The sequence below is a fragment of the Corythoichthys intestinalis genome, chromosome 1, assembly GCF_030265065.1.
Source record: "Corythoichthys intestinalis isolate RoL2023-P3 chromosome 1, ASM3026506v1, whole genome shotgun sequence".
Taxonomy (NCBI): domain Eukaryota; kingdom Metazoa; phylum Chordata; class Actinopteri; order Syngnathiformes; family Syngnathidae; genus Corythoichthys; species Corythoichthys intestinalis.
The window spans coordinates 13,520,728-13,543,399 of NC_080395.1; the positions used below are offsets into that span (position 1 = coordinate 13,520,728).

At 40.6% G+C, this 22,672-nt stretch overlaps 2 protein-coding genes across 2 annotated transcripts; both read left to right on the plus strand.

Annotated features, from left to right (window-relative positions):
- The first annotated feature begins 299 nt into the window (after positions 1 to 299).
- Positions 300 to 13,885, plus strand: LOC130917646 (zinc finger protein 184-like). Its single transcript, XM_057839259.1, has 3 exons — positions 300 to 367; positions 867 to 1,790; positions 10,285 to 13,885. The coding sequence occupies exons 2-3, from the start codon at positions 873 to 875 to the stop codon at positions 11,146 to 11,148; spliced, it is 1,782 nt and encodes a 593-aa protein (XP_057695242.1). The 5' UTR covers positions 300 to 367; positions 867 to 872; the 3' UTR covers positions 11,149 to 13,885.
- A 498-nt stretch (positions 13,886 to 14,383) lies between these two features.
- LOC130917794 (gastrula zinc finger protein XlCGF8.2DB-like) lies at positions 14,384 to 19,359 on the plus strand. The gene is made up of 2 exons (XM_057839496.1): positions 14,384 to 14,506; positions 18,131 to 19,359. Exons 1-2 carry the CDS (start codon positions 14,461 to 14,463, stop codon positions 19,168 to 19,170), a joined length of 1,086 nt encoding a protein of 361 aa, XP_057695479.1. The 5' UTR covers positions 14,384 to 14,460; the 3' UTR covers positions 19,171 to 19,359.
- Positions 19,360 to 22,672: the final 3,313 nt, after the last annotated feature.

Sequence of the window (22,672 nt, forward strand, 5' to 3'; positions counted from 1 at the left end):
TCATTTGTATCATAGAATTAAATAAATACACAAATGAATAATTAAAAACAATATATATATCAGTACGGTAAGTTTGATAAAGTCCGAACTTTCAACGCATACATTTACAGACAAAGTTTTGAGCATTCAAAATTAATAGTTATGACTCAGATTCGGATTTGTTTATCATATTTATTGAATATTTCTAGATTCCAGTGATGTGATGTCAGGATGGAACATCTAAATGCTTAAACATATTCCACTGAAATTTCAGCGCCTGAACGCTTCTACTTCCGGTTCACTTGACCCAACATCCGGGACTTTCTGTTCTTTTCTTTCGTGCTCATTTCTTCTAACCAAACGAGCTCCTTCGAAACATTCTCATCGGGTAAGTACCAAAGTAAGAATTGGATGGACTGAAAATTCAAATTTTAAAGCTTAATGGAAGTCGTTATGCTTTATGTTGGTACCATTTCAAAACCTCTTCGTGGTAGTTTCCTTTGCAGAGCAATAATAGCAAAGCGTCGAAGGCAATAGCGACGCTATTCTAATCCATCCAAAAGAATAAGCATCGCATCGGGCTGTTATATTCAATCAGAATCAGAATGGCTTTTATTTTCTTTATACAACGAGATTGAGGAATGGTAAATGGTGTTATACTTATATCTTCTCCTTTACAGGGCAAAAGCAATAAAGTCAAAAATTTAAAACAGAAGACTTGAAAATATACAAGATTTATACAATATAGGCAGATTGAGCACAACACAATTGAGGTTCAGTGTAAGGTTCAGACTATTATATATTATATATTTTATAGCACATGGAGTTGTAAGTGAAAATACTTAACAAATGAAAAATAGTAAATAGATTTTTGTTTATATATTTAGACTAAGATGGCGGATGGGACGGCAACAGCCAGCTCTGGAGCTCCGGCTTTCTCCAGAGTACGTCTAAAACCGGAGGTTTTCCAGACAATTGATGGGAAAATCATAGTTGAGGATGAACTTTTACACTTCCTGGCTATGAAAATACGAACTTTAAGTCAGGATGAAATTGTCATCTTGGCTACCAACTGTTTCGATTCCGATTGGATTGAAGCCTCAAAGAAGACTCTGTTTGAGCTTTGTCCAACTACACAGCAGAATGTTTCGCACAAAGGTGCGCAAAAAGACGTGAATAACATTAAAAGCTGCCTCAAAGTCCTGAATGAGTGTGGTGACAATGTCCCACGGTTTGTCTCACACTATCTCGATGAGCTACCACCAGTGACATTTGCGAACTTGGATGTTTGTACCATTCTCCGGAAAGTGGAGCAGCTACACGCGGAGGTTTCTGCATTGAAGAGTGTGCTACATCTGCAGGTTGAAGCCAGTGATAATCTACGCTCTGTGGTGGTGGACGTAACCCGTCGGGTCACTGACCTGGAAATGTTTGCTGATCACGGCTGCACCGGGCAGATCGCATCGATGAGGCGTCCGGTTGTGGCGAATGCTAGTGCTAGCCCTGAGAAGGCTAATGACAGCCCTGCGGCCGGGACCGGAAGCGCTGCGCAGGGAGAACAGCTAAACGCACTGTCGCCGGTAACTGTGGAGGTGGCTACCTCACCAGTTACATCGGGGCTGACGACGTCTCATCCCGAATCCCCAAAGTGGACCCGCATTGTAAGGAGGGGTGAACAGAGGCGTGCCGTGATGACCGGTGCCACATTGGGTTCACGCGACACTAATTTGCCAACGGTGCCAAGGCAGTCTGGCAAAGCTATTATCGGTACTGGATCATCTGGATATATCAAAGTGGTCAAAACAAAGCAGGTGAGTGTCTTTGAAACTAGGTTCTCTCCCGAACTAGGCGCTGAAACTCTGCACGCTCACCTCGAGTTGAAACTTTGTCGAGAGGTGACATGTCATAAGATCGCAACGGTGAACAGAAAATATGCATCATTTAAAATTTCTGCTGTGTGCCACGATGTTTGCGACATGTATAACATGGAGCTTTGGCCGGAGGGAGTGTTTTTTCGATGCTTTAATGAGCCACGTAAACATGCTCATGTTGCTGGTCCATCAGCTGGAGCTGTAAATGCGCAGTTGTCTGCCTCGAGATTCCAACCCTAATGGTGCTATTGATCTAAATGTCCTGTTTTACAACTGACGTGGCCTGCGCTTGGGTCAGAGCGCGGAGGATAAAGCTCACTGCATTGTTGTGGATCAGTTGCTGGAGCACTGTGACATTCTGTGCCAACAGGAAACTTTTCTGGCTAAGCAGGACTTAGAAAAGCTAACTACGCTCAATGAAAACTTTCATGGGGCCGGTGAGTCATTTACTGACCTCAGTTTGGGCATAAGAAGGGGCAGAATACCTGGAGGCGTGTGGTTTTATAGAATAAAATAATGGACTTTATTGTCAATGTCCTTAGATTTGGAGTAGATTGGTGCATTGCTTTACACTTGGCTTAGTCTGACAAAGAATTCTTAATTGTGAATGTATATACCCCATACGAATGTCGGGATAATGTTGATTTTATGGATAAGGTGGCATTTATTAGTTCCTTTTTGATGAATGTAAAATACACTAATGTTTTCATAGTTGGAGATTTTAATGCTGACATTTCAGACAACGGCTCTTTATTTGCGAACCACCTAAATCATCTCTGTAGAGATAATGGATTTGTTTTACCTAGTAGGGAGCTCTTGCCCTCTGGTAGCTACAGCCATTTAAGTGAGGCATGGCACACCACATCTTGGTTGGATCATTGTATCGCTACAGCAGGTGAGCACGCTTCCCTGGCACAGATGGAAATTCTATATAATATGTCTACCTCAGATCATATCCAGGTAAAGATGATTATTAATTTTGCTCATGTTCATAATACGGTCAAAGCCAAGAAGAGTGTTAATCCAGATCTAGTAGTCTGGTCCTCTCTTTCTGACGACAGCATTATGTCCTATTTCTCTGACACTGATGTACTGTTAAGCAAATTATATCTGCCCAAGGAAGCAGTCATGTGTAGCGATGATTTTAGTAACCTTAGACATAAAACAGACGCTATGGACATGTACAATAACATCGGTTCAGCTCTTCTTGCTGCCAGTAAACCTCTTGCTAAACTTAAAGAGGGGTAAAGTCAGGCCTGGCTGGAACGCTTTTGTAGCTGAATTTTATGTCTAAGCCTGTCAAGCTACCAAGTCTTGGGCTTTGGCTGAAGACCCAGACATGGTCCTATATTTGAATACGAGAAGCTCACAAATGCAAAATATAAGTATGCAATTCGGTACATTAAAAAGAATGAGCAAACTTTGAGGGCTGACTCCATGGCCAGTAAGCTTTTACGTAAAAATTCTAAAGACTTTTGGAAGGACATAAGGTTTGCTAATAATTGCAAGCCCTCCTTACTCTGTACGATAGATGGCTTCGCTGGCGCAAATGGTACTGCTGCTTTCTGGCGACTAAACTTGGCGGCTACGGCATAAAACGATTAATAACAACTCTAGAGCTTTTAACAAAGCAATTAAGCTTCACCTTCCTCATTCTTGCCTTATGAGGTATTGCTATAACCACCTCCATCTGCCCATGACAAACTGACCTAAAGTCTCATTGCCTATTCCTCAGTTAGCCACATGGGTCTAGTAGCAGCTGTCATCCTTATCCAAACACCATGAGGATTTATAGGGGCTTTTATCCTAATCATTGCCCACGGCTTAAGTTCTTCCACACATTTTTGCTTAGAAAACAGAAACTACGAATAAACACATAGCTGAACTATGCTTCTTGCCAGGGACATGCGAATAATCTTGCCACTTATGGCAACCTGATGATTCATCCCCAGCCTAGCTAACCTCGCTGTTGAGTTAATTATCGAGGGTTGATTGAATATTTGCTTGATTGATTGAATATTTGCTTGTTCTCATACATACCTAATACATGTATAATACATATGGCCATATTTGTTCTTATTAATATAACCAGTAAATGATTATTGCTTGCTATACTAGGGTGTAGTATAATGTTTAAGTGTTACAAAGAGTAAAGCGGGTCGAGGTGACAACTGCCTTGCTTCATGGCCGCAACATTGCGTAACTAGACCTTCTAGGACATCTTCAGCGTCCTACGTCTAGACTTTCGTCTAGACTTTCGAGGACAATTTTCCATTCGAGTACATCTTCCATGGCCACAGCATTGCATAACTGAAGTGTCTGGGTCATTCTGACCACTTTACCTGTGCCCTTGCTTACACAGGTGTATTTAGTTAGTTCCACCTACATGCTCACACATAGCCAACCAAAATCACATGGGTGTCTCCAGCTTGCTTTCCCCCTTCCTTTAGGGCGGCACCCTTTCTGTGTCAGGACAAACCCCTAATAAAAGAGAGAGCAAGGGGGGGGGGGGGTTAGATCAATTTTGGTGACTGTACAACGTAATATAGCATTTCTCTGTCTAGTCCCTCTTTGCTCTCCTTGGCCAAGAAAACTGAGTGTCTTCTCTCCTTATTTTTGGGTAATTTTACGAATGTCTACCTAAGGATCTATTTTTGAACTTGACACTCGCCCTTCTTCCTCTTCCTAAACTTTATTGCTGCAATGATTAATTAACCTCTGGGACTTGCTAGCTGAATGCCAGAATCAGGGATTTAAACTAATCTAGTACCCGATAGTCTTTCAAAGGACCACCGATTGGGCCGAACCACTTCCTGATTAGTCTGAATGAGCCAGTAAAGTGGGTCATACGTGACTTGAGGCAAATTGCGGAGTTCTCCAGAACAAAGTTCTTCCAATCTTTGAGGCGCGTTAGAGGGCACATCACTACCTGTAAGTACTCTAAAACCAAAAAGGAAGTGACACACAGTGAAGTCATTGCCTATTATTGTGAATGCTCTTCTTTCAGTGCCATTATTGACGGTGCTAGACATTCGTCCATTCACCCTTCCCAGTCAAAAATGAATCGGACGTCTAGCGCCGGCATTGGCAGCCAATGAGTTAACAATTCTAACTATTATCACCAATGGCAGTGGATTAAAGCAGCCAAAGAGTTCTTAGCGCTGGTAAAAAACATGCAACATGAAAATCAGGGCAAAGCTCGACTTTAGCAAAACGCGATGTTAAGCTGGTGTAATTACAATTTAAATATATCGACTTTTATTGAACATTTTTAGTATTTCTTTTCTAGAGATGGGACTGAAAATTCGGCGCCGAAAACTTTCGGCTTAAAATAGCTAAAATTCGGTTAAAAGGCCGACAACTGTGAAGAACCTTAGTCCTTTTGTGATGACGTGATCAAAACACAGCGGACTAACACAGCGAGCTTACAGCCAACATTTCGGCGATTTGGAAGTATTTTGAGGTATCTAAGAAATATAGATATATTAAATGATGTTTAATCAAGTGTACAGTAAACAATTAGGTAGTATTTAAATGCATACATGTGCATTTGCTGTGGTTTAGTACTGGTACAATACGCTTATAGCTAGGAGTGGGAACCTCTTGGTACCTCACGATACGATAAGATTTGCAATACAAAGCTCACGATAACGATGACGTGACGATACAACGATTATCGATACACTGGTCAGGATATCATTCTAGGATATTCTACAAACAACTAATAAACAGAAAAACAAGCTTCTGCTGTGAATTAGAATGAGTTTATCATTAGTAGACGTCCAATCCATTTGATCTGGGAGGGTGGCAGCGAATGAACGGAATGAACGTCTATGGCCGGTAGTGGCCGCACATGCCAGGCAATGAGGTAATTTTGGGCCATTTAAGGTTACCTGTTGATTTTCTGTTACGTCATGTTGATTTTGGGGTATTTAATGGGTCTCTTCCTGTTTATTTTGAGTTACAGAACAGGAAATGACATAGGACTCACCCAAATGCATAGGCAGTGACTCAAACTCAAAAGAAAATGACCTGTAAATGCCATAAAAGGAACAGCACGTGACCTGTAAATGCCCTGAAATTCGTACAAAATGGCTTTGAATGCGCTGGTTTCGAATGAACGAACGTTCTCAGTCTAAATGGATTGGGCGTCAAGCACCGTCAATGCAGCCTTAGAGTTAACTGAGACACTATTATGGTGGAAAATTTTGGTAGAAACTTGATGGTTAATTTTAATTTTATATTTTCAGACATTGACACCTTTTCAAAACGATATTTCAATTCTTGGCAGGAGCATATCGATAACCTTTTGCAAAGTATTACGATATATCACCATTTCGATATTTTGTCACACCCCTACTTAAAGGGTATGTAAACGCAAAGGGGGTGTGAGACATCAATAGAACCGTTATGTGCCAAGATAACAAATATTTATAAAGTTAACAAAAAAATCAATCACATTAATGAGCAATTATCGAAAATAGATTGAAAATGACGAACATTTCCGAAAGTGTTCCGGAAACAGCCGAATGGGGCGGAGACGTTATAACAAGGAAACAAAAGGTCGAGGCAGGTGCCATCGTTGTTTATCGACGAGAGAGTTGCGTTCGTGTTTTATCAAAAAATCGCTAAAATGGTTCAAACCTGTCATGCTATGAGTTCCCGAACGCGAGAAAAACAGCTGGACTACGCAGACAATGAGTAAAGTTCGTCAGTGCTAAGAGGGCTAATTTTGCAATTTTTCAGGGAAACGGGAACCTGACGAGCCAGAAGATGTGCCTACAACCTCAAAGAAAACAAAATTTATGCTACTTCCCAATCACTAAAGACCCACGAACTGCGAAGGAGTGAATTCGTGACCCATATGTGAATAAATCGAGTGATTCGAGCATGTCTGTGGAACAGGAATATCAGGTTGTAGAGATCGCAAATCACGGCGACTTAAACGTACATTTGAGACAACAACTCTACCAAAGTTCTGGATTAAAGTCATTTCGGAATATCCCGACATCGCTTGGAACGCGCTGAAAACTGTGCTACAATTTCCAACATCGCTAGCTTGAAGCTAGCTTCTCTCACTCTCCCATCTCGTCTCAACGAAACAAACTCAGCCCTCCCACTGATTCAGCGGGTGAGTTGTGTTTTTTCCCTGCACTTAACACGACGGGGCTAAAAACAAATGCTATTTTATATTTGCTGTATTTTTCTGCCGCACATTGCCAGTGTTCTGACAAAGTTGGCATGCGCATAACGTTAAAAAGGACCGCGAATGCAGCGATTCCTAAGTACACACTACAAACTTTCTTTAAAGAAAGGAATATTAACTTACGTTTGCCATGTTTGGCGCACACAAGAACTGCACGTAGCCCTCTCACTTAACGACTTCGCCGTGTCGTTAAGCGTTAATTTACGCCATTTCCGTGTTGCACATGTATGTTTGTGATGTAAATAGTTTTTTGGCACCATTGGATAACATTGAGAGTCCAACTGAATATAAAAGAGGGACACCGGTCCGTGAAAAAAAAGACCCAAACCACACCGGTCCGTGGTGCAAAAAAGGTTGGGGACCCCTGCTCTAATCCCATTCATTCATATTTGTGTTGGTTGGCAGAGCGAAACCGATGATAGCATATTAAATGATAATTATTCTAGGGCTGTCCCAAACGACTAATTTTCTCCCGATTAGTCAGCCGACTATTTTTACGATTAGTCGACTAATCTAAGAATTAAAAAAAAAATTTTTTTTGTTTTGTTTTGTTTTCTAATTTAGCAATGAAATTTTTGTTGACGCTTATCAATTCACAAAAAACATATTGGAACACTTACATTATTTATTAAAGTACAAATAAACACGTAAATAACAATAATATATCACAAATAAACAATGAGTTGAAATGCTGATAGAATTAACTAGTGTAGCATCCTGATTGAAAAGATGGTCTCTTAAACTGATGGTTTACAACTTTTATTCCATCCTTGATGTAATCACACTGTAAAAGCTACGGTGCACACAAATAAAACAACACAATTAGAAATTAACGAAAACTTTTCACCTTTTTCCTTTTAAACCTTATTTATATATCAATGAATTGCCTATATGAATTGCCTTTACCTTAATTTATTACCTTATCATTGACAATCTCTCCCTTAAGTGCAATCACTGTATATACTGTATATATTTATGACCTTTTAACCTTATATAATTTTCTATACTATAAAATAAACCATAACATGAAATAAACCTTTCAGTTAGCATTAAGAACAATACTAATAGCGCTTACAGGCCCATTGTCAATGAAACATTATTATTTAGTAAGGCGACAGCACCCTCTGGTGTACAAAAAATGAAAAAACAAAATTACAAACTGGGTTACGGCGCTTGAGGTGTTTATTCACGGCCGACGTTTAGCCAAGCTTGGCATTGAAGAGACAGGACGGAAGAGTGTACGCTCCTTTGTTTCTTTGAAATAAGTCAATGTTTTGGACACTCTGGTGCGGTTTTTTGGCTTTGTGCCGCTTTCCCCGCTTGCATACAGAGCATCCGACATTCTGAACTTTCCGTGCATATATTTTTTTAACCCTTCATTAACCGTCGACGGGATGTTGTGCTCGTCGACGGATTTACGTCATCGATGACGTCGACTATGTCGACTAGTCGGGACAGCTCTAAATTATTCTATACGTTACTTTATTTTGCGGTCACGGTGTATCAGCTTCACAAAAAGAAATGCAAAACATACCATTTGGTGTTTCCCACACGAACTGTTGTCGGAGTTTCATCAGTGTAATTGCTCCCCTCAATGATCCTTTCATTAGGCTGCATTGGCTTTCGTTTGGGCTCAAATTGATAACCCAAAACACCAAAGAAAGGTTCATAACTCTCCTCGTCACCATTAGAAGAATGTTCGTTACGTCGGATTCGTCACTGCAACTAGAAACGCAATTGTCCGCCATCATCGCCGCCATTCAGTACTAAAGCACTGAGCCGGTTGTTTCCTTGTTTTGATGTCACGCACACAATCTGCCAGATTTCCGGGATCTCGGGGGCGGATCTTTTTAGCTTGAAATTGACCCAAATTTCTCTCATTTTCTTGGTGTTGCGATGTGTGTAATTACACGAAGTGACATGATATGAATCCAAAAGACATTCGTTTATGGATAAATGATGGAATATTAGCATTCCCCAGGTGTTGACATACACTTTAGAGCACAACCACTTCCTTTTTTTGTTACTTTTTTCCGCGACTTCCACAACCCCTCTGCCAGTCGCCATTTAATCCAGCTGGGAGCGAATTCGCTCGGCTTGGTTGCCGCTAAAAATCAGCCCACTCGCCTTGATCGATTGCACTTGTTGCACAAGAAAACACCAAGCCTTATTTTAAGTAGTAGGAGAGATTGTAATAGCCTTGTAAAGAGCTTTACTAGTTTCGGCAAAAACTGAATAGCTTTTGTTGCGAACTACAGTTCCATACAAACATACATAGAGATCTCATTTAGCTTAGCAATTGGAGGCGTGAGACCCATTTTTCGAGTGTCCCAAATTTGCCGTGACGTGTGTGTACATCCACCGAACAGAACGCTATGACGACGCCAGCACTCACTGTCACAGGGAACGCACCCTCCCAGTGACGGTTTTAAGGGTGGTCCACAGGGGCAATGGCACCCTCTCTAATTTAAATGCTCCTGAAGTCTCATTTTATTACAACACATGGCAATTGCCCAATCCTTCTTTTCTGAAGTGAGAGAGAATGAGGTGGCTTTGCAAAAAAGTGATTACATTGAATGTTGCATGAATTCTATCCTTACTTACACAATATGATTGAATTTGAATTTTTACAATTTGGCTGGTTTTTACCGGTAGTAGTTCTTACCAGATGGTTTTCACCACCTCACGCAGGATAATCTGCGTATTGCCTTGTTGACCAAACCAAACAGTGAACAAAAATGCCAGCAACACTTTGCCCTGGAGGGTTACATGGGGCCCATTCTTGGCCTCTTTTAGAAAAATCAGAGTATTGCCACCGCACCCTACTATGAGGTTTCAGAATCGACAACTTTCAAACTAAATTTCTTGAGCCTCCGGGGTTGTAGAACCAATGCTAAGGCAAAGGGCACTCATTAGAAAATATTATAATAATAATAAAAAATGTTTTTGAGAGTTATATGCATGTGTATTTTTCGGCCAAATGTTTCCACTATTCGGTTTTCGATTTCAGCCTAGAACTTTGCTTTCGGTACATCCCTAATTCATTATATGACGATAATTACCATTATCGATTTATCACTCTGGATTAGGTGTACGTAATAAAGTCTATTTAATGTATCTACAGCATAAGGGTTCTTAGTGTCGGTAAAAAATATGCAACATGAAAATCAAGACAAAAGCCTGACTTTAGCAAATCACGTGCTTTTTTTTTTTTTTTCTCCCACCCAGTGTCCTGCAGACATCACTGTAGAAGGTCTTCACCCTGAGATGTATGATCACCTCCTCGTTAAACAGGAGGAGAAGGCTGAGATACCGTGCATCAAACAGGAGGTGGAGCCATTAACCTCCTACATTAAAGAAGAAGAACAGAAAGATGAAATCTCCACATTTCCATTGACTGTCATTGTCAAGAGTGAAGAAGATGAAGGTCCAAGTGACGAGAGCGGAGCAGCGAAACCTTTGACCTACAGCACGGTTCAACATCTCACAACAAAAGGAGAGGAACAATCGCAATCTGACGTCTTCTTGGCTCCATTCTCGGACAGCAACGATGTAACAGCACACCCTTCTAACTTTATCACTGATGGGGAGGATGTCGACTTGGGCCAAAATGCTTCGAAATCCTCAAACAAGTCATCATTGAAAAAAGACACAAAAGAACGCGTGGGTGGGAAACCATTTACCTGCTTACATTGCGATAAAGGATTTTATTGGAATGCTGATTTCGAAAAGCATATGCGTACACACACTGGAGAAAAGCCTTTTGTCTGCATATTTTGTGGTAAAGGATTCACCGCGAAGGGAACTTTAAACAGACACATTAGCATACACACCGGAGAGAAGCCTTTCGCCTGCTCACTTTGCGATAAAAGATTTTCTCAGAAGACTCATTTAGAAATGCATAAGCGTATACACACTGGAGAAAAGCCTTTTGTCTGCACATCATGTGGTAAACGGTTCACCGAGAAGGGAACTTTAAACAGACACGTGGCAACACACACTGGAGAAAAACCTTTCGACTGCCCACTTTGTGGTAAAAGATTCGGTCAGAAGCGACATTTAGTAACACACGTTAGAAGCCACACTGGGTAAAAACCTATGAATTGCAGTCTGGGACGAAATTTTCTGATTTCTGCCCCAACTTTACAGTGGGAAAATGATTTCAATATCCTTATTCTGTATCTCTGGATACTCTTTTGAAAAAGTTGTTGAATGATTTGTGACAATTGACACCCAGCTATACATTTCCTTTTTTTTTTTTTTTTCTTCTTTTTTTTTTCTTTTTTTTTTTTTTTGACACGGAGAATGGAAGTCTAAGTGTCCGGTTGGTCTGAACAGTTTTGATGTTTCACATTGAGAGTATGACTTACTCCCATTGTGATCATTCAACATATCTCGTTTATTCTGACAAAGCAGCGAAACAGGAAGAGGGTATAGGGGAACAGAAGAAAAGAAACACAAGAGAAGAAAAGAAACACAAACAACAACAACAAATACATTGAACGCCTACACTAGCTATGAATATGTTGGTGCTATCGTCAGTAAGATGTATTTCCGGTTGACACCATGTGGGGGGCCTGTTGACCAGGAAAAGAAGGGGAGGGGGGTGGGGAAATCTATAAACTAAGTGACTGGGAGGGGTAGAATGTACACTCAGCAGCTCTGTGATCTAGAACCTAGTAATTGTGTGAATCTCTTGTGAGTGTAAGCCCGTTGGCAACCTACCCTACGCCGCTGCACTGCCAGCCCCGGGACCCCTGACCCGAGCGCGCCCAATCACATCTAGCCGTACACGAGCCCCACCAAACACGCGACAGCCACGCAGACGAGCGGAGACACCGCGTAGGCGCCAACCCAGGGCCACGGCTCCCAGCCAGCTCGGGGAGGCAGGGCAGTTGGGGGGGGGGCAGCCCATCCCTCCTCCTGCAGCCCAGCAAAGGCGCCATCGTCACCCCCCCCCCCCCCGGGATCCAGGGTGGTCCCCTGGGCCACCCTCGCTCCCATCAACGAGCCCTCAGGGAGGGGAAGAGGGGACGCACCACCAACCCCACGCCTGCCCCATCCCAGTCCGCCCACCTGGCCCAGGAGCCACAGCCCCCCAAGCAGCACAACACACCACAGGATCCCCAGCGGCCCACCAAGTCCAGGGCAAGGCAGGGTCCCCTGCTGGAGCAGGCGACATCCAGCCGATACACCTGCGACCCGCAGCGGAGCGCAGGACGGGTACCCAGGCAGAGAAGAAAGGGTGAGGTGGAAGTAGAAGAACACCGAGGAGCCGGCGCGGGACGACGCGAGATCAGAGCCCTGACCTCCACCCACTCCCGCGGCCGGCAGCCCAGGCAGAGGGGAGGCCACACCCTGGAAGCCACGCTATAGATGTTTACAAGACATCTATTCATGGCTCTCCTCAAACGTGCCCACTATTCAATAGCTCAAAATCAGAAGTCCTTCGAGTTGACACTACCTCACGAACAGTGTTGGTAATCTTTAAAAAAGTAATTAGTTACAGTTATAAATTACTTCTTCCAAAAAGGAGCAATTCACTACTTTGTGGTCTCCCTAATACAGTAAATCTCTCCAGAAATTGCAGCTCCTTCAAAACTCGGCAGCACACCTCATCGCATGAACCCTGCATCACCCCCATCCTCCGTCATTTTCATTGTGTTCTGGTCAAAGAATTTACTACAAGATCCTTCTCACCACTTTCAAAACTATTCACGGCCTGGCCCTACCCTACATTTCTGAGCTCCTTTGGACTAGTGTCCCTACCCCATCCTTCGTTGCTCTGGAAAACAGTACGTAATTGTACCTAACCATATCTTATTTTTTACTTCATTTTATCAATATGACTTGTTCTGTCCTCACTAAACGCGAAGTTGTTCAGCTTGATAGACAGCAAACAAAGCAATTCTGTTTTTTTAAGCATTTTACTTCAATTTTTACAATTTGTAAAGCTGTAACACACATGTACACGTCTGTTCAAAACGACACGCATTTTGACAATAAAACACTCGACACAAAACGATTGGTGTTCAAACGTTCATCTGGTCTGATCAATATGTAAATTTAGTAGATTAAATTAGCCTAAATTGCTACACAAAAGTTCAGTAGCTTAAATGCTACGAATATTAATGTATTTACAATTCTCATAGCAAATCGCTCACACATAGCTCCACAAACTGTTGCTCTAAACTTAATTACAAATGCATACACAAACATAGCTGAAGCAACTTAGAGCATTATGTGGGCCAAACCAGAGCGCATCCTTTATCGATGTGAGACGTCTGAGTGCTCCTGTATGGAAGCATTATTGAACAACAGTTCAGCCAGACCCACACTGCCACTAAAGGGCAGTGTATCCTCCAACATTAAATAAAATACAATACTTTTGGACTTTATGGATAGTTATTTTGACATTTTAAAGGGTTAATTCTGATTTACGCAGAAATTTGGATTACTTCGCAAGCGTAGGAATGGAACCCGTTCGTAACCCGGGGACTACCTGTATAAGTTTTGTAAAATGTTGTTGAGTGTCTTGAAGAGCACTTTGAAATAGAATGTGTTCTAATTTGAAATACTTTAATGCTGGCGTTGCCTTTGTTATTGTTTGTTCAATTTCCAAACATCATCTGGATGGCTTCAGGGAAGATGTGTTTATTAGTCTTGTGCATTGTGATATTTTCCAATCTGATTCATTATACAATTACTTGACCTCTTCATTATAACTATGAAATGTTTTTGTTAATTACTGACTTGTTTTTTTTTCAATTTCATTTAGTGTGAGCTATTTTTAGAGCTCCTCTCTGTTCTACATAAAAATAAACTTTAGTGTGTGACCTGTAGATTGTCAATCTGTATTTATTTTGATTTATTTTTAGTTGAGTGATAATTAATAAATTTAAAAAAAAATACAAATTAAAAAATATATACATCAATTGCATATATATTTATCAAAGTCAAATGAAACGAACTGCTTGAAGTCGAGGCTTCGAGCAAACAACCGCCACTTCTCTTTGATGTACAGTCTATCATCTTGTCATCTTCTTTTACCAAGTGAGCCTAAGAAGCGTCAATACGTTAAAATTAAGCGAGTTCATTATTTTGTTCCAAATGGAAGAATTCCAGAAGAAGGAGTACAGTAAGTTGGACAAAGATGAAGCTTTCAACATATAGATTTATGGACAAAGTTCTGAGCCTTCAAATTTAAGTTAGTAATATTTATGACTCTAATTCGGATATGTTTATCATATTTATTAAATATTTTTGGAGTCCAGTGATGTGAAATAGTCTTGGTTCAAAAGGCTTCAACACATTACGCTGAAGTTTCACCGCCTGAACGTTTCTACTTCCGGTTCACTTTACGTAGCAACATCTGCGTATTCATACGGGACTTGCAGTTCTTTCATGTTCCCTTCAAACCAAACGAGATCCCTCAAATCATTCTCATCGGGTAAGTACCCAAGTAAGCGTTATATGGAACTAAAACGTCCAATCTTAAAGCTTTGAGAAAGTCGTTTGGCTTTATGTTGAAGCTCCCTTAACTTCGTTTTGTTTAGCTTAGCTCGCTAGCCAAGACATGTCAACGCATTATGATTGTTTTGCTTAACGCCACTTCCGATTTGTGAAGTTTGTTTTAAGAGGGGTAATTCGGTTAACATTAAAGTGATGACATTTAACTGTATAAAGAGGCTTCTCGACTTGTCTTTAAGAATGGGTGACCATATTTTGATTTCCAGAAAAGAAAAAAATACTCGAAGTAAATTCAAAGATACCTAATCACTGTACAATATTTTAAGTGTGCCTCCTCCGTCTGGATAGAAAATTCAGTTTTGTAAAAAAAAAAAAAAAAAAAAAAAAAAAAAGTATAGTAGTATAGTAAGCATATAATCAAAGACACAAATTTAAATTCTGAGAAACAAGCCCTACTACTGTGGGACCATTGGACTTACGAGGAAGTGAGTAAACATCGTATTTTGTATTATGTCAAATACTGGGATCATGGCACACGTTTTAATACGGAGGTCGATTGCATTTTGAGGCTGATTGTCCACCGGCCAACGATCGGCGGCTTGTCGCACACACCCCACCAGGAGAGCACTATACTCGGCTTATTGCCCTCTTCGTGTGCCCGGTGTTCTGTCAAATGTTCAACCCCATCAGAAATTGCAACATTGTGTTAAAATAGCCACGAATACAGTGATTACAAAGTAAACATTACAAACTTTCTTTAAATAAAAGACTATTTACTTACATTTGATCATGGACTGACATGTAGAGAAGTTCTCCTCAGACATATCCCTCCATGTTAGCAGCAAAACAACTGCAAACTGCTCTCTGTTTATGTCTTCGCCATGTAGTAAAGCAATATTATGCGCCATGTTCGTGTTGACCATGTGGCAGCTACGCGCTCCTCCGACGTCGGCCAGTTTGTCTGGCGGTGCTCTCCAGCTGCTTCCCCGTCGAGCTCCCCTGTCCGTAGCAGGGCAAAGAGCTGTAAGTTGCTCGCCGCCGGGCGGTTTGCCGATCAGCGAGAACAATTGACAACCCTGCCACCGTGTGATATGGTCCAAGCTATTTTTGTGTGATTTTTTTGCTTCGAAAAGCGAAAATAAGAGAGACGTCACTCGGTTCGGGTTAGCATATCGGCTAGCTGTCACGCCTCTTGGTTTGTTTACATTCGGGGCAGGGAAATGACAAAAGCCTGACTAACTACGGTGGCATAAAATATCGTTCGGGAGGTGCGAATAGTAAAGGTGAAGTCGACAGTTTTGACCATTATGGAGTAATTTTGCCATGTCGCACTGAATAAATGCATTTTTATTATTTCATATTCCATTTAGCACAAGACTTATTTGTTATGACCCTACCATTTATTTAGCAATTGGGGAAAATACTTGGATAAAAAGAATATGCTGTAGAAATATTGGAGTAGAGAGACTGAAAGAATGACATTTTGCGGCTCTCTTTGTCGCGTTTTCCTCGTTCTGAATAATTCTCCCTCAATGGGCTGAATTGTAAATCAGATGAAACCATTACCCTGCCGACGTCATCCACCTGTTGGGGACGCTAGAGCCCTATAATGGTAGGCGTGGCTAAAAGGCGGATTAAAAGACTTAATTTCTCGTCATCTGTGCTTTGCAAAATTGTTGTATATAGTCAAATCGTCTCAAAATATGATTCTAATTCACATAATAATGCTATTTAAGCTTTTTTTTATCCTGTCGTACGCACTTTGAGTCTTAAGGTTGTCAACAATGTCAACAAAATAAACAGACAAAAGAAAATGTTCGCTCCAAAAATGAGCATCACCTTCCCAGTTCTCACCGCGCCCTCAGTCTTTCACGGATTTTTTTTCAATTAAATATTTTTTTAAATAAATACAGATGAGCTGTCCCGAGCCGATCGCGCTGTCTCGCGCTCGCTCTCTCCCTCCCTCTCCCTGCTCTGTGTTCGTCAGAGAGTGAACTGGAGTTGCTTATTAAAGTAAACAATGATTGACAGACGGTTAAGCTTTGATCTTGCCAGAGACTCCACCTTCAAAGCGCCTCATGCGTCAATCATCGTTTAACTTGGTAAACAGTTGCTATGGCAGGTCATTGTGTGTAAGTGAGCAGCTGGAGCGGATTTGAGTTGACACTCAATGAAGCATTTAATAAAGACAAGCATTTTTATGAAATTATACTTTGGGAAAAGAGGTTTAAAAAAATGTTTTATATGTTTAATAAAGACAAGCATTTTTATGAAATTATACTTTGGGAAAAGAGGTTAAAAAAAATGTTTTATATGTATCTCTTTCCAATGATAGATCTGATTTAATACATTGAAAAAAAAAATAGGGGGCACGACTTTGTGATTTTTCACTTATAGCGGCAGGTAGGGTTGTTCCGATCATGTTTTTTTGCTCCTGATCCAGTCCCGATCATTTTAGTTTGAGTATCTGCCGATCCCGATATTTCCCGATCCGATTGGGTTTTTTTTGTGCTCCCGATTCAATTCCAATCATCCCCGATAATTTTCCCCTATCATATACATTTTGGCAATGCATTAAGAAAAAAATGAATAAAACTCGGACGAATATATAGATTCAACATACAGTACATAAGTACTGTAATTGTTTATCATGACAATAAATCCTCAAGATGGCATTTACATTATTAACATTCTTTCTGTGAGAGGGATCCACGGATAGAAAGACTTTTAATTCTTACAGGATAAATGTGACTTTGTATATTGTGACTAAATATTGCCATCTAGTGTATTTGTTGAGCTTTCAGTAAATTATACTGTAGCCATTTAACTGTGCTGCCCATATGCATGATGGGAAGTGCAACCATGACTGTGCGTAGTGGTACCAATTGATATATCTTCTCTGCGCTGGGAAATAACATAGGGTGTTAAGTAAAAGAACAATTACTACCTTTCTTCCCCACATTGCTTCCCATGATATTCCTAATCGTAGGGAGAGGGATTGTAAGGCTTTAGCCAATTAAAAAAAGGCTCCAAAGGCTGCCAAAATTCACTCTACTCATTTTACGCTGCTTTTTAGCTCTATATATAGGTAAAACGGCGCCATTACAGGTTGAACGCGCCAATGCGTGAGTGGGTCTTGCAGCGCATGCGTTAATTGCGTTAAATATTTTAACGTGATAATTTTTTAAAAAAATTAATTACTGCCGTTAACGGGATAAATTTGATAACCCTTCCTTAAGCCGAAACTAAAGACTCTGGATGAGTGTAACATATTATGTCCGTAACGTTAAATACAATTAAAAAACGATTTAATTAAAAAATATATATACTGTATATTAAAAAAAGGCATGTCCAATATTTTTTTTGCCGATTCAGATACTTGGAAAATGACGTGATCGGCATCCCGATCGATCGGGACATCTCTAGCGGCAGGTTCTGGTCCCCGTTAACCGTGAAAAAGGAGGGATCACTGTAAAGTCAATTTAATGTATCTACAGCTGAGTTCTGAGTGTCAGTAAGAATATGCAACATGAAAATCATGGCAAAAGCTTGACTTTAGCAAATCACGTGACTTCAAATTCCCCCACCCCCGTGTATCCCGCAGACGTCACTACGAAAGATCTTCACCCGGAGAAGCACGATCCCCTCCACGTTAAACAGGAGGAGGAGTTGGAGATGCCGCACATCAAACAGGAGGCAGAGCCAGAAACTCTTTACATAAAAGAAGAAAAACAAGAAGATGAAATAACCACGTTTCCAATAACTGTCAGTGTGAAGAGTGAAGAGGAAGGTCCAAGCGAAGAGCGCAGAGCAGCCAAACCTTCGAGCGGCAGCTCATTTCAACACCTGACAACAAAAGGAGAGGGACAATCGCAACTGGAAGGCCTGTTAGCTCCGCTCTCGGACAGCAACGACGTAACGTCACAATCGTCTGACTTTACAACTGATGAGGAGGATGTTGACTTTGACCCAAAGTTTCGGAAATCCTTTAAAAAGTCAGCTTTGAATAGAGACGCAAAAACATGTGTAGGTGGGAAACAGTTTGCCTGCTCACATTGCGATAAAAGATTTTCTTGGAAGCATCACTTAAAAAGGCACATGCATACGCACACCGGGGAGAAGCCTTTTGTCTGCACATTTTGTGATAAACGATTCACAGGGAAAGAAGATTTAATCAGGCACGCAAGAAAACACACCGGTGAGAAACCTTTTCCCTGCACACTTTGTGAAAAAACATTTTCTTGGAAACAAAGCTTAAAAAAACACACGCGTACACACACCGGTGAGAAGCCTTATGCCTGCACATGTTGTGGTAAAACATTTACCGAGAAGTCAAGTTTAAGCAGACACACAAGCACACACAGTGGAGAGAAGCCTTTCGCTTGCACGCTTTGCGAGAAAAGATTTTCTCAAAAGGCTAATTTAGAAATTCATCAGCGTACACACACGAAGGAAAAGCCTTTTGTCTGCACATGTTGTGGCAAAAGATTTGCTATGAAGTTAACTTTAAAGATACACACAAGAAGACACACTGGAAATAAACCTTTTGCCTGCTCACTTTGTGGTAAAAGATTCACTCAGAAAGGAAATTTAGTATCGCACGCAAGAAGCCGTCACACTGAGGAAAAAGTTTGCAGTGTGTGACAAAATATTCTAATTCCTGCCACACATTGACAGTGGAAAAACCATTTCAATTTCCTTTTTCAGTTTCCCTTCAGCCTCTTTTGAAAAAGTTGTTGAAATGAGTTTGCAGGTCCTGTCTTTTTCAGACCTATCCAATATTCAGATTTTTTTTAAAAAATTTAATAAATTGTGGTACAACTCTTTCTGTTGTTCTGCTTTTGTTCCACAACTTACAAACTGTTTTCTGCTTTTTGCTATTTTACTTCTAAATGTTGACATTTGACTGACAGTTGACATTTGACTTTGCTGCAACGATTTATTAACTCGAGTAATTCGATTAGGAAAAAGCTTCGAATCAAATATTGCTGCTTCAAGTATTCGTTTAATTTGTGTGATGTTGTAATGGTCTTGAAAGTTTTTGAATTGGGTTTTATTGACTTTGACTGAATACACGGCTCTCCAGTGGCAACAGCGAATATGACATGTACCATGACTGAAACCAGCTGCTCCCTGTTAAGACAAACGTGAACTTCTATGTATTTTTTATGCCTTCTTAATTTAGTTTGTAGGTATTTTACAGTAGATATATAGGTAAGAATTTTGCATAGAATAAACAAATAAACGTTAGCATTGTACAGCATTTAAGCTAGCGGACGTTTGGTATTCAAGTTAGCCAATTGTTCTTAGATCTTCATTTATTAATTTTTTTCAATACCGTTTGTGGCAAAGCTCAGGTATTTTTTAAAATGCATTTATTGCTCTTGTGAAATGAATGTGCAATTCCGTATAATTTGAAGAAACATTTGGGAATTTTATTTTGTGTTCGCATTTAATGCTCTTTTGTGCAATCTTAGCAAGCCTAAAATTTATTCTGCAACACATTAAATTTTCCTCATCCGATTACTCGATTATTCGAACTAACCAGTAATAGAAGCAATGATATTTTATTTATCAGTCATGTGAAACAACCTGCTTTGAGTGGAGTCGTCTTCTCAACAGTGACCTCTCCTGGCCGTTCCTTCTGTTTGCCTCGATGGACAGTACAGTAGTTAGGGCCCGAGCACTAAGCGTGCGAAGGCCCTATTGTTTTGCAAAGGATTATTTTTTTTTTTATTTTATTATTTTATTTTTTTTTTCAGGGCAAATGAAAACGGCCAATTTGGAGGCCTGAACATGCACGAAAAGTCACCAAAATTTGCACATACGTCCGGAAAATTGTAAATTTCGATAATTTTGCAACGTTGCAAAAAAATATAACAAAATGGCTCAGTGGCGCCCCCTTGAAATTTTAAAATTGGCCTATAACATTAGGGTCTGTCAGCGTAGAGCAATGAAATTTGGGGGGTCTATACCTTGTCCAAAACCGCTCCAAAAAAGCATTTACACGCATATTCCAAACCCAACAGGAAATCGGTTATTTTGGATCAAATATGAAATTTTTATCGATTTACAGGGTGCACATTTGAGACCTTTTCGCCGAGGGAGTTAGTTGGATCATCTTCAAAATTGGTGAGACTGTTCAGGAGACATATGAAATCTTAAGTTTTGAAAATGGTGCGTTTTCATTCACGGGTCTGACCTGGGCGTGGTGCCAAAGTCGACCATTTTTTCGGCAAAATGACAAATTCAGTAAATGACTTATAGTTCCTTGACACAACGTTCAATCTTTTTCATATTTGGCATGTATGTGTGGTATCCCACCCTTAACACGAGTGCATTGAAATATTACCCATTAGGTCTAGCGCCCCCTAGTGAGAACAGGAAATGCCTTTTTTTACGAGACAGGTTCCTCCTCCAAGGGAAAAAAATCTGTTGACCTCAAACCTGCATCAGGGGAGCCTTAAGACCTGTGTTCAGGTGCCTGATGAAAAATATTGAGGTTTCGTTGAGGCGGAGGGGTCCAAACAGGAAAGTGAAAATGAACGTCAACAATTTGTCACGCAAAAAACTTTGAACAGTCATAACTCGGCAGATATACAACATATCTGCGCCAAACTTCCCGTGTTTGTTGAGAGTCATACCCTGAAGGTTCTTGTAGGGGTCATTTGCATCAACTCTACAGTGCCAACTAGTGGCGACAGAAAGAAGTTTTAAAAAAGGCCTTTCCTATTGGGTTTTTTCAACATAGAGCAAGGAAATTTGGGGAGTAGATACCTTATGCAAAACTGATCCAAAAAGTCTCTTGCACCCATATTCCAAATCCAACAGGAAATCGGGTATTTTGGATCGAATGTGAAATTTTCATGGGTTCACAGTAGGAGTTTACATTTGGAGGCTTGAATATGCACAAAAACTTGTACAAATTTGCACATACATGCGGCTTTAGATAACGTTCGATAATCTTGCAATGTTACGAAAAAATGTAGCAAAATGCCTCAGTGGCGCCCCCTTGAATTTTTCAAAAAGGCGTTTCCTATTAGGTTTTTTTAACAGAGAGTGATGAAATTTGGGGAGTCGATACCTTGTGCAAAACTGCTCCAAAAAGTCTCTTGCACCCGTATTCCAAATCCAACAGGAAATCGGGTATTTTGGATCGAATGTGAAATTTTTATCGGTTCACAGTAGGAGTTTACATTTGGAGGCTTGAACATGCACGAAAACTCACAAAAATTTGGACATACATGTGGCTTTGCATAACGTTCAATAATCTTGCAACGTTACGAAAACATGTAACAAAATGGCTCAGTGGCGCCCCCTTGAAATTTTCAAAAAGGCCTCTCCATTTAGGTTTTTTCAACGTAGAGGGATGAAATTCGGAGAGTCGATACCTTGTACAAAACTGCTCCAAAAAGTCTCTTGCATGCATATTCCAAACCCAACAGGAAATCGGGTATTTTGGATTGAATGTGAAATTTTTATCGATTTACAGTGTGCACATTTTACACCTTGGCACCTAGGGAATTAGTTTGATCATTCTCAAAATTGGCGAGACTGTTCATGAGGCATATGAAATCTTAAGTTATCAAAATGGTGTGTTTTCATTCACGGGCCTGACCTGGGCGGGGTGCCAAAGTCGGCCATTTTTTCGGCAAAATGACAAATTCAGTAAATGACTAATAGTTCCTTCACACAACGTTCCATCTTTTTCATATCTGGCATGTATGTGCGACATCCCACCCTTAACACGAGTGCATTGAAATATTACCCATTAGGCCTAGCGCCCCCTAGTGAGAACAGGAAATGCCTTTTTTTACGAGACAGGTTCCTCCTCCAAGGAAAAAAAATCTGTTGACCTCAAACCTGCATAAGGGAAGGCTTAAGACCTGTCTTCAGGTGCCTGATGAAAAATATTGAAGTTTCGTTGAAGCGGAGGGGTCCAAACAGGAAAGTGAAAATGACTGTCAACAATTTTTCTCTCCAAAAACTTTGAACAGTCATAACTCGGCAGATATACAACATATCTGCGCCAAACTTCCCGTGCTTGTTGAGAGTCATACCCTGAAGGGCCTTGTAGAGATCATTTGCATCAACCCTACAGCGCCAACTAGTGGCAATAGAAAGTCACTCGTTTTTCCAATACATG